At 39.2% G+C, this 12,154-nt stretch overlaps 2 protein-coding genes across 5 annotated transcripts in view; one reads left to right on the top strand and one right to left on the bottom strand.

The window, feature by feature from the left end:
• The window catches only part of fubp1 (far upstream element (FUSE) binding protein 1), a 13,603-nt gene extending 10,342 nt beyond the window's left edge, over window positions 1-3,261 (top strand). For both annotated transcript variants that reach the window (XM_016513071.1, XM_016513077.1), the window contains one exon: window positions 209-3,261. In XM_016513071.1, coding sequence (XP_016368557.1) covers window positions 209-217 — 9 coding nt within the window. In that variant the 3' untranslated portion in view covers window positions 218-3,261. The remainder of the gene's footprint in view (window positions 1-208) is intronic.
• LOC107708777 (mitoguardin-1-like) overlaps window positions 818-12,154 on the bottom strand; it is a 22,659-nt gene continuing 11,322 nt past the window's right edge. For all 3 annotated transcript variants that reach the window (XM_016513093.1, XM_016513087.1, XM_016513101.1), the window contains exons 7-16: window positions 11,213-11,333; window positions 9,586-9,686; window positions 8,988-9,106; window positions 8,531-8,603; window positions 6,650-6,736; window positions 6,473-6,571; window positions 6,240-6,374; window positions 6,085-6,138; window positions 5,838-5,954; window positions 818-4,120 (exon numbers count right to left, since the gene is read on the bottom strand). In XM_016513093.1, coding sequence (XP_016368579.1) covers window positions 3,902-4,120; window positions 5,838-5,954; window positions 6,085-6,138; window positions 6,240-6,374; window positions 6,473-6,571; window positions 6,650-6,736; window positions 8,531-8,603; window positions 8,988-9,106; window positions 9,586-9,686; window positions 11,213-11,333 — 1,125 coding nt within the window. In that variant the 3' untranslated portion in view covers window positions 818-3,901. The remainder of the gene's footprint in view (window positions 4,121-5,837; window positions 5,955-6,084; window positions 6,139-6,239; window positions 6,375-6,472; window positions 6,572-6,649; window positions 6,737-8,530; window positions 8,604-8,987; window positions 9,107-9,585; window positions 9,687-11,212; window positions 11,334-12,154) is intronic.

The raw sequence follows: 12,154 nt of genomic DNA, 5'->3' as shown, positions 1-12,154 counted from the left end.
ACAGTTTTTGTCCCCACCCTTCTTCCCCCCCCCCTAACATTTACTTCAACAGGTTCAGCAGGTTTCCAGAAGAGTCATCGATATAACACATAACCAAACTCTTTCCTCCTCAAACAGGGTTTTTATCTTTTTTTCTTTTGGGAAGGTGTTGGATAAATGTTTCTGCTCTTAACATGTTGTGTATTTCTTATGTATTTCTTCTGCACAGGGCCAGTAATGTGAAGTGGACATAGAGTAAATGCTACATTGTCAGAAAAAACCTTTGTTAAATGTTTGGATGCAGACGCCATGATGAAGATCTTTATTTCATTGGTTTGAGTGTTTAAGCTAGATCGCAGACCAGCTCCAAAGTCAAGTATATATAATTTTTTTTCCTTTTTGTTTTGCCACTTGTAAATGAACGGTTTGTTTTTAGTCGGGTAATTTTGGTCATTCCAGCTCCTGTATCTCCTGTATCTCATGTAGTTCTGAGACTAAACTATAGTCATTTCCATGTAAATTATCTCAGTTTTAATATGATATGCCTGTTGTGTTTTGCAATAAAACAATGAAACCTCCTGTGTTGGTAAGTGGGGTGCAAAAGTGGGGAATGTTTTGTAAAAATGTCATTAACTGTTTTGGGACATGGGGGTTTATGCAAATTTACAGAACAAAAATGTTGCTCTACTGTTGTTTTTTCTTTTCTTTTTTTTCCTTTCAACTCTATTACTCTTGATTTTTAGTTTGATTCCTGGTCTATTTTAAAGTCACAAGTAAAAGATCATTGATCATTTGACATTGCTTGTTTGACACATGGACAGCTCTGTTTTTATGCTGCATTTTTTTTTTTTACTGGTCATTGCTGTGGATGTAGGTGTAGGCAGGTTATCTAAGGCAAGGTGGCTTGATGTTGGCAAGGTATGTGATTCATGCAATAACTCTTCAGTGCTGTAGTGTTGCTCATTCTTGTACTGCATTTTACCTGGTTTGTTGAGGTAGTGTGCACTGTTAATGAGAGACATTTCCTCCCTCACAGGCGAGATTAGGAAGGCGGTAAGAAGTATGCGTCTTTACATAAACTGTTCCTTTTTATATTGTGACTGCAATCATGCTGCAAGTATTTTAGTTTGTTCTCCCAAGTTTGCTGCTTTTTTACAGGGCAGGTCAAGTGTTCTGATCAACAGTTATGTCTTGCGAAATTACTTGTCCCCATCCTATATTTTACATGTCTAAAACCTACAAATTGTGTATATATTTCTATCAATATTGCTGGCATTATTAAAAACATTCTGATACGATTAAAAAGGCTCGAATGCGAACATGGACTACTTTTTTTTTCTGCCCATTGTCTGTTAGCATTCCTCCAATATAGGCCTATAGGTTTTTGGAGACTCTGGCTTCCTACACCAGTGAAATGAGCTCTCCACTGTAAGTACAAAATGTACATGATTTTGCGGCCCAATTTGTTTTTTTTGCTGTCAATGCATTGTCTTTGACTGAATGAAACGCAATGTATATAAATCTCTAAATGTTGCCCTTTTTTGGGTAAGTATGTCAGGGCTGTAATTTTGATTTGACATGTTCAAGATAATAATGACCTGACCCTTTTTCACATTGGACTGTTATTTTTTGCCATAACAGCATTATGTGATATTTACAAATTGAGACATTGCCATGTTGACACTGCTTTAGTCATTTAGGACGTGTCTCTCAGACTTCTCATATGAAACTGAACTGTACCACTGTGTTCGAGTCAGTCCGTCTGTAGAAACAGCAACTTTTTCCATCTGCGAATGTGTGGTTTAACATTGACTAGACATGTAAATTGTCTTTTTGTGATTTGACAAGTGTTTTATACTGCATAGCCCATAAAGACCGTCAGCAAATGGCCTCTTTCAAATGTTAATTAGTATTAATGTCCTATTTCTAAATCTGTGCCTGACCTGTTTGTGATTAAGGTCATTGAGGCTATCGATTTGATGCGTTTTTTTTTTTTTTTTTCTCGACTGTTCATTAGTGAGCAGTGCAATGTCTAATCTTGCAGTGTCATCCCTGACCTTGCACCTTAGGTTCTGCAGCAATAACACAGGTAAGAGTATCCTAAGAAATCAAAACGATTGAACCTGTGATCTAGTGTAATGCTTTTCACCTTTGAAACTGAGGTCGATTTGTGCCGCTGTTTAAATGAAGGATGTCTCTCGTAGTAGATAGACTGACGTTCGTCACAAACGTCAGAATTAAGATTTCTTGGAAGTATGCATTTTTTTTTGTCCATATGAATTGCATGGCCTTGACCTGTAGTTCACAAATGTTTTCCTCTGTTGAAATCTAACTAGAATTATGCTGTTTTTTTTGTCCTAATTGAAACAAATGTGATTTTGATTTGCTCATTTGTTAGCTTCCTGGTAAGTCTGTTTAGTGTGGTTCTGTTCTACTCTTACACCATGCATGCAGATGCGAAATGATCCAGAGTTAGCCCTATTAATGCACTCACTGATAACTGACGTATACCATGTATGCTCATGTTTCATTGGTTTGCAAGCTTTCTTGTTGCCCCTCTGTAGTGCTAATGTTTGTCCCACATTGCTGCCTTCATTCTCACTCACAGTGTTGAAGATGCTGCAGGCGTAGTTCGTAGAATCAGGTCCTGAGCTAGTTTGTCCGTAAGGAGGACTCCTTTGAATCTGTCCCTCCGCTGAACGTAGACCGTTCAAAGGGCTCCAGTTATAAGGTAAAAATATCATGAGGAATCTGTCATTGCAAAGTCAATGTTACTGTTAGTTTAGGGTGATGCCAGTTAGTTTTGATTATAGAAATGTAGCCATATGCCTCTGTATTATTGGTTGACTAATGGTTCTATGAAATGTTTTGAGTACATTCTTTGCCTTTTGTTGATAAGTGTAGGGATTTTATGTGCATCAATGCTGTACAGGTGGACCATGACCAGGAACTTTTTTTTTTCTTTCTTTTTAGTAGACATTTGCCAGGCTGGTTTTTGTTTGTTAAACAGTTTCTTTAAACCTAGTCTTTATCCATTGCTGCATATCGTTTTGTATGCATGCAAGATGTTTCCTTTTTGAGCAAATTGTTCACAACAGAATTCGTGGGGGTCTAAAAACGAAGAGAAAATCGGAGGCTATCTGAGAAATTTGGAGCATGCCTTTGAGGTAAAACTAACATGAACTGTTAAAGTTGTTGAATGTACTTTTGATTTTTGTTGAGAATTGTTGGTCTGAAATGTTAGATTGTTGCCATTGTCATCAATAAAACTAATCATTAAAATTGGCTTTGAGGTTTTTATTTTTCATTTAGTGATTTCAGTGTTCAACTAATGTATACTGGCTTAACATGTTATGAACAATACAGCCTCAAATCCACATATTACAGAATACATCAAATGTTTGAACTTCGTCACAATACATGTACTATTTTTAAGTTATGTAATGACTTAAATTCATAACAGCCAGCTGTTCCACGTAATTCTCATGGCATCATTAAGAGTAGGGAAGTCTAAACTGAACTCATGGCCAGTGTTGAACATTAATTGCCATAAAAGGTTTGGAGACTCTTAATTGACCTACATATGACAATCTTATGAATAACATCCTTGTTTCAGAACTATGAAAATACAGAGTGAAATCTTTCAAATCTCAAAACATAAAGGACCCAAAAACTCCAATCATTTGTTGTGCAAATCATTAAAAGTAAAAAATTAAAGCTACTGGAACACCACATGAAAGGCCTATAAAATACATCTCTGCCCCTTCTTACCCGCTTCATTTTAATCACTACACAAACTCTATACTGCATTAACATGGCACTAATAATGACTTGGAAGACAAGAGTCATGATGTGCAGTCGACTTAGCAGCTGTAGGCAATGAGTTAAACATCCATGAAAATGTGGATGATACAGATGTAGCTCACTGAACCTGTGCTTCCAGCAAAGCACTGGGTAGCAGGTGCAAAGGTGTGCCACTACAACCATTTAGGTGACGGATCATGTCAGTGCCTAGATAGGCAAGAAGCAGTTCAGAACGTCTGTGAAGCAGGTGCAAGATGTCCTCAGCCAGAGTGTCCAGACTAGAGTAACGCACTTTATCCAGATCGAAAATGTCCTTCATGAAGAACAGCACCTGTTCCTGTGGACAAAAGATAAATAATTTTGTTCCTGAATGACTACATTCAACAAAGCTGACATTGAAGGCATTTGATGAAGATTATACCTTGGGAGTCTAACATACCCAACAGACCCCTGATCATCAGTATTAAGTCTGGCAAACACTATCTTATTCTAGCCTAATCTGGGTTCTTCAAATCCAGCCATGGAGGGCCACTACCCTGCAGAATTGAATCTTTACTCAAAGACACCTGAGCAAGCTAATCAAGGTCTAGAAAATTACAGGTAGGTAAGTTTGATCAGGGTTTGGCTTAAACTCTGCAAGACAGTGGACCTTCCAGGGCCAGATTAGAAGAAATGTACCCTGCTTGAGCAAAGAGCTAGCAGAATCTTTTATCCAGGGGTGTCCAATCCTGCCCCTTCTCACATTGGAATGAGAACAATCATGCGCACCATATTGAAGGGTCATTCCAAACCAAAGTGCTCAAAACTGGCCACTTCAATGAACCCTTAAAGGATGAACCAATGAACACTCCCATGATTCTTTGTGGGGGTAAACCCTTTTAAGGGATTAGGGCATAGGTATGAACCCTTCAAAATGGAATGCAGCAGAATGAAGCTTTCCAAGGTTACTAGCAACTTCTAGTCAGGTAGGTTGGAGCAGGAGGTTTGCAGTAAGGTGGCCCTCCCAGAGCAGGACTGGACACCCCACTTTTAATCCAAAGAGATGCACAGGACACTCACTTTGGACCAGGGGTGCCCAAACCTTCCTACAGAGTTTAGCTCCTGCCAGCTCCAACACACTTGCCTGGAAGTTTCTATTGAGTCTGAAGACCTTGATTAGTTGGTCCAGGAGCTAAATTCTGCAGGACAGTGGCCCTCCAGGAACAGGGTTGGATACCCCGGCTCTGGACCAAGGGTCTCCAACCCTGTAGAGTTTAGCTTAAACCCTAACTAGACACAACAGAAGCAGCTACTCAGGGTTTTCAGGATTATCGGAAACTTCCGGGCAGGTGTGTTGGATTGGCTTAGAGCTAAACTCTACAGGAAAGTGGCCACCCAGAATCAGGATTGGACTCCCTGGACAAACCATGGTCTTGTTCAGTTGCACAAAATTTCATGGACAAGCACTAAGCCTTGTAGGATCTTTAACCCAACAGCAACCACATTTAATTGTTTGTCATTTAAGAGCAACTAAATCTGAAACTGGCTGTTACTACAATAAGGCTGGTCAGCAACAACAGGTGACTTGATCAGAACTATGAGGACGTTTTTCCATTATTTGCCTGATCATCTGTTATCCAGTATTAAACTTACAAAATTTTCATAATTGCATGTTTTTCTTCCAACAAAACAATTGGACAGTTCAAAGACTTATTGCCAATACACTTGGCAAATCCATGAACAAGTTGTTGCTTGGAAGTGTGCAGTGCAGTAGAAGGCCAGCCAAACAAACTGGATATGGTCATTTTCACCAGTCCTTCCCAATTTGTCCTGCAGAGGTAAATTCTCAGCTTTCCAATTGTCAGTTTTATCATAAGTCGTAAAGCTTTTAAATGTGGTGACAGGTCGCTGTAGCTGTCTCAGTTCAGACTACAACACTTGAGCACACATGAACCAATAATCTCTTCCACTTTACTAGTCATAGCACATATGCATGTGACAGTCAGTGTATGTAGGCACGCCATCTGAAGCTGACATGCTTTAAGAGACACAGAGGTCATCAAATTACATCTTACCTTGAAGAAGCAGCAGAAATCGTGCAGGGAACTTTTAGGGCCTAGAAACCCCCAGGCCAAGACAGGACTTATGTGTTCACACACTGCATAGAAATGCGCAATGAAGCCATCTTGAACCTGTACACACAAAATAAAATATTAACAAACATATTTCCTTTTCTTCAAATCTTTCAAGTCTGGCTGTCTGGAGAGATTAAACTGCTTTACTCTGGTACAACAATCAAAACATTTACATTTTCAACAATACCTTCATATTTTGCCTCTTCTGCTTCAGAACAGACCAACAACTTGATGCAACGGCCTATGATGGTAAAATACAGTAACAGTTTTATTAAATATTAATGTGTAGCTGAATTGTGATTTTGCTGAAGTCAGATCTAATGCTAGAGATTCTGTACGCACCGTCTCTTTGAAGGAGTTGTTGAGCCAACGATTGTTGACTACATTTTGAATAGAGATAGGTGGATTCTCAAGATCCTCAAATGAGTCCATAAGGATGAAGTCAAGAACAATATCATAGAAGTCCAGGTGTTTAACCTGAAGAGTAAAAAAGGATAAACATTAAACAAAATTAACTGTGTTTAAATAACCGTTTAATATCCAGGACAGGTCTTGTATAACAAGACATGTCTCACCCCTCTTGCAGAAAGCTCCATTTCTGTGTTCTCCCAATGTTCCGTTTGCTCCAGAAAGCAAATCATTTCTTCAAACACCTCCTCAAATCTCTTTGGGCTCTGTAAACCACACAACAGATAAGTTGGGTTGGGGACTCTTCATGTGTGACCACATGGAAGAAAGGACCAGACACTCACCTTCCTTGCTTTAACAATTATTGAAGATAATATCCTCTTTCCTGTGTCAGCCAGAAATGCTCTAGTTGCTCTTTCACATAAGATGACCTGAATTAAAATACAATGTAGAGTTTAAAAGTTTGCCCACATAGGCCCCATTCCAATTGACACACTTCATGTACACTTGTGGTCTTGAGGACTTAACATGCGCATGCCCATGAAGTTCACAAGACCGTAGGATGTCCTATTTGTCATTTTTGTGCAGTTTTTCAGAGCATGCACTGAGGTGAGTTCCACAGCAGACTTCAACCCAATAGTCGTTATAGTTGCGCCGCCTCTACTACCATGACTCCTAAAAAAACCTTTTTCATTCCGTGTCGCCCCATCAAGCTCTAGCTGGATCCGCTCCTCAGCTATCAACGAGAGGAACGTCTGTTCTTCCGCAACAGACAACAAAACTTTTTGGTTGTTAAAAAAAGGTGCGCTCGTTCAAAACAGTTGCGTTCGATCCTTCGCTGGCTGTGCTGATTTAAATCTAGCGGTTCTTTTGTGTTTGTGTCGCAAGTTCAGTGACGCAGGTAGTGACGATTCTCTCCGGCCAATCCGTGATCAGCAGAGTTTACACGTCACGATTTGGTAACGGTACGGTTCACTTGGAACCCCAACCGAGGTGGTACTAAAAAAAGTACCAGGTACCAGGTACTGTACCCAGTGGAAAACCCCCAAAAAGTGAACCGTACCGAGCCGTACCATGCAGTGGAAAAGCGCCAAAAGTGGCATTACGTAACAAAAGCGTGGACTTGGAGGAAGACCAGTGTCGCCAAGTTCTTCCACGGAATTGGGCTACTTTTATTCTGTTGCAGTGGGTTGTTTTTTTTTAGTCTGCAGGTTAAAGCAAAACACCCCATCCCCTCTGAATGTGATTTTGACCGAGGTGGAACCCCTTGGAAGGAGGTTTTGACCTCCTGGAAGGCGATTCTAGAGGAATTTGGATGTGATTTTGATAGCAGTTTTCTCCTGAAATGCATTTGGGCCATGATTGGGCTACTTTTGAGTACCAACTGGGCTGGTTTTGTTATGCAGACCTGGCAATCCTAAGGAGCACTGTGAGGGCTTATGGTGCCATTTGGGACAGGACCACAGACCCGCAACTTAATCTGCCCAATGCTAGACCATTAACATGAACTGTTAATTTAACTTGACAACTTGAAACAAATGCAATAACCACCCTACCCCCCACTTAATCAAAACTGCATTATATTTTAAACATTGCAACATCACAATAACAACTACTGGTATATACAAAACAAAATGCTTCACAGTAACATTAAAACCACGCCAGTACAATAACATGGTACCAGTACAATTACATAGCAATCAGTGGTCTTAAAGGGTTAGTTCACCCAAAAATGAAAATTAGCCCACAAATTACTCACCCTCAAGTCATCCTAGGTGTATATGACTTTCTTCTTTCAGACGAACCCAGTCGGAGTTATATTAAAAATTGTCTTTGATCTTTCAAGCTGTTTAATGCCACTCAGCGGGTGTTGCATGCATCAGTCCAAAAGAAGTTAAATAAAAAGTGCCCATCCATAAAAAAAGTGTCTCACACGGCTCAGGGGGGTGATCAAAGGCCTCCTGTAGAGAATCGATGCGTTTTTGTAAGAAAAATATCCATATCCAAAACGTAATAATAACTTTAATGTAGCTTGCTAAAGTTCAAAGACCATTTTTAGTATAACTCCGACTGGATTCGTCTGAAAGAAGAAAGTCATATACACCTAGGATGACTTGAGGGTGAGTAATTTGTGGGATAATTTTCATTTTTGGGTGAACTAACCCTTTAAGCCCACTTAACTCTGAAATGTGTTACTTTCAGAACATGAGAAAGAAATCCTTTACCTGACACGCCTGCCGTACACAGTGCAGCTTTGCCAGGAAATCAGTGTCTCCAAGACATTCCAGCACTTCAGTTCTGTTTTTTTTTTAAAAGACCAGTGAACAACAGTCTACATAAAACATATCAACTTAAAATAGAACTCAGCTCTGCACAATATTTTCAGAAATGTGTGCAAACGAACAGATCTATAAAACAAATCAGTTCATACTTTCAAATCAGTTTGATTAAGCCACATTCAAATATCCAATGCACACGTACCTATGAACATGACTGAACTTTGTTAAAGCATCTAGTCGACAATATTATCTATAGTTAGTCTAATAAACTATATGAATTGAAAAAATGATTACTGTGTTTATTATTAATACATTTATTCAATACACAACTATATTGAACACTAGATTCTGATTGGCCAGTCAGGTGTTCTGTGGTCCCCCATGCTTGACATACTTGACTCACCGTAGCACTCGACAGGAGATCTTCCCTTCCTCGGCCATCTGCAGGGCATCCTCATAGAAGGGGTGATGACACAGTGACCCCAGCGCATGGGCACTCCTCATCTCTCTGTGCTCAGATAACTGAATCAAATCACAAGATTTAAGACCTTTTTGTGTAATTCTTTAAACTTTTGTATATTTCTTATATATAGGTTGGTGCCTATGTGTCCACACAAAGTGATTAAGTAATGAAATCAGGGACAGATTTAAATTACGCAGGATTATTACCCTTAAAGTACTCTCACAGTACCATGGTAAAATCAAGGATTACTTGAAAGCTGTATTTAGCATGATAAATGAAGAAAACCATAATTCATGTCCAATGCCATGGTGCTTTTTATTATTGTAGACTACACATGATGAGAGGCATATGTGATCTGAAGCCTGTGCTGGCAACCGTGAGTGCTGAATAACCCAAAAAACAAAACATTTTCATGTTGAATCCCGTAATACATGAAGGTCTGAGAGATGTGACTGATGTACATCAACGTGTTAGTAAGGTTCAAACTGTCCAGCGTGTGTTCCACACAAGCTGACTGGCACAGAGACTTCCCTCTCACCTCTGCGGCAGAGACGAAGGAATCTGTTGAGGCGATGCTGATTGAATCTCTCAGACAGGTGTCCTCCAAGTCCTCCCGCACGGCGAGATCCATGTGCTTATCTGCCACAGTAAATGAGGGAAGATTAGACTGAAGTGTCCTTATCTCACATGGGTGAGCGAACTGGTCTAGTTCCAAAACAGCAGACTGCATAAACCGATTCAACTGCATTGAAGGACAAATGTGTTTATAGGGTTTGCATGTGAAAGGGTGTGAATCGAGTGTGTTGTGCCATGTGTTCTGGGAAGTGGGTAAGAGGTAGACCTGTAAACAGTCGTAAGGAAAGAACTTTGGACCATGACCAGCTTCTTTATTTAGATACAGAACATGAGCTGAGCCTCAGTAATACGCAGCAGGCGCAGCTGCATAAAGCAGAACGTGCAGAGTTGCACAGCCACTGTGTCCGTTTCTTTGTTTGATGAAGAAGGCATCTTCAAAACATCTTGCGTGTTCCACAGCAGAAAGAAAGTCACAGGTTTGCATGAAGAAAACAAAGTTATTGGCCACAATTGGTTTACACCTGCAGATACTAGTAATAATAGAAATAGTCACTATTATCAAATACTGTTATTGAAATCTGGCCCCACTTTTCTTAATTTCTTCATAATCTTCTGCCACATATTGCAAAGTCTCATTTTAGCAGCCAATCACAATCATTATGAGAAAACATAAACAATCACCATGGACAATGTTCACCTGCTGATAGACACACGTGTAACTGCTCACACTACACTTTTCTTTCACTTGACTTCGATTCATACGCATATTTTAAAACTGAAAGGTGAATATTTGTTATTGAATATTGTTATTGACAAAATTGTCTTCCATTGATCTATTCATTGCTTGAATACAAACATGTTCAATTCCAGACCCCAAAAATCCAAGGACTGGGAATGCAGTACGTTTTTACTCAGTTAATTCAGTGCGCTTGATTTTTTCCCCCTTACACAAGCAAGTTGTTGTTTTGGTCTCCAGTGGTCTGTTGTTCCATTTCATTTGTTTATTTTTTGACTGGGAAACAATGGACCGGGCCGGTGTTGCCAAAAATTCAAAGTGCATGTGCCAGCTGATTGTACATAGTAAATGCAGTTAGAAACATTTGGCTGTGCACATACAGTACGTGCGTAGTATTCTGACAATGAAATTTGCTTCATGCAAACTGATGGCTAGATATAGATGGCTAATTTTGTGCCACAATCAAACAGTTGTTGTTGTATGTTATAAGAAACCTCTGGGACACTTCAGTCTCTTATCTGTTTTTTTCCTTCTTTGTAATTCATTTTTGGCAGGTATAAAATCTGCCTTCCATGTTTAAACAGAAATAGTTTGGTTTTTACATTATTATTACTTTTACATTGAGATATATGAATCCATTAGAAGTTATGGTTGAAATAATAAAACGCAACACAAGGTGCATTATTTATGCCATGTATCACACATCAACCTGTCACACATCAATAAAAAAGTAAATTTTTAGAGTACAGTTATAGTTCACAGAGCCAAGCCCAGTAATTAATGTTACATAAGATCAATCATTTACTTCCACACAGTCATCTATTGACACAGTTGTCTTTAGTTTAACGCTCACCGTTACTAGGACGTGTTGAAGGGTCTGTCATTCCCAGTGCTCCCTCAAACTCCTCCTGGAGCCGATAGGCTCTCTGTAGCAGGGACTCCAGCTTCCGAATGAATTCTACACTGATGATGTCCTAACAGATAGTAAAAATTAGAATACTATGTTTTATGAGCATGGAGACTCAGCTTAGGAAACATGGCTAAGTAAACTGGGCCCACACATTAACATTCTGTTAATGTTTTTAAAAATATAAAAGTGAGCATTAGTGGGAAATGTACCCTAAATGTAAAACTAAGTCAAATGAGCATGAACAATTAAATATCCAATATTAAGGGCAAATATTGAGTTTTTGCCTTCTATTTATATCATATGATATGGTTTATCAATATCACATGAGCTGTTTTTTCCCCAAATATCTGCATGATTGCAAATGTGATTGATTTTTTTTACAACAGTTAATATAAACAAGAAATTAATACTGTATTCCATTTTAGACACAATATTCTCTGTTTTGCTCAAATTCGCCAACAAAATAGCTCCAAGCAAAGCAACAGTAGAACCGTTGTGTCTTTCCGAGCAACACACAGCGTGTTTTGTTACTGAATGAATGAGTCGAGAGAGCAAATGATTCAGTGACCCAACATAAAGACAGACACTTGCTTCATTTCTGAATGAATCACCTGGAATCAGTTGAGTGAATGAGTGAATGACTCGATCATTAAGACAGTGACTTGCCGCCACCTACTGGCGGTTTTAGTTTCATATTTAAAGGAGACATATTATGCCCCTTTTTACAATATGTAATATAAGTCTCTGGTGTCCCCAGAATGTGTCTGTGAAGTTTCAGCTCAAAATACTCCACAGATCATTTATTATATCATTTTGAAAAAAATTGAAAGAAACAGGCTGTTTTTCGTGCCTGTCTCTTTAAATGCAAATGAGCTACTGCTCCCC

Source organism: Sinocyclocheilus rhinocerous, unplaced genomic scaffold (assembly GCF_001515625.1).
Source record: "Sinocyclocheilus rhinocerous isolate Xijiao unplaced genomic scaffold, SAMN03320098_v1.1 scaffold1724, whole genome shotgun sequence".
In the NCBI taxonomy this organism is placed as follows: Eukaryota; Metazoa; Chordata; class Actinopteri; order Cypriniformes; family Cyprinidae; genus Sinocyclocheilus; species Sinocyclocheilus rhinocerous.
This window is presented reverse-complemented; position numbering and strand designations above follow the sequence as displayed.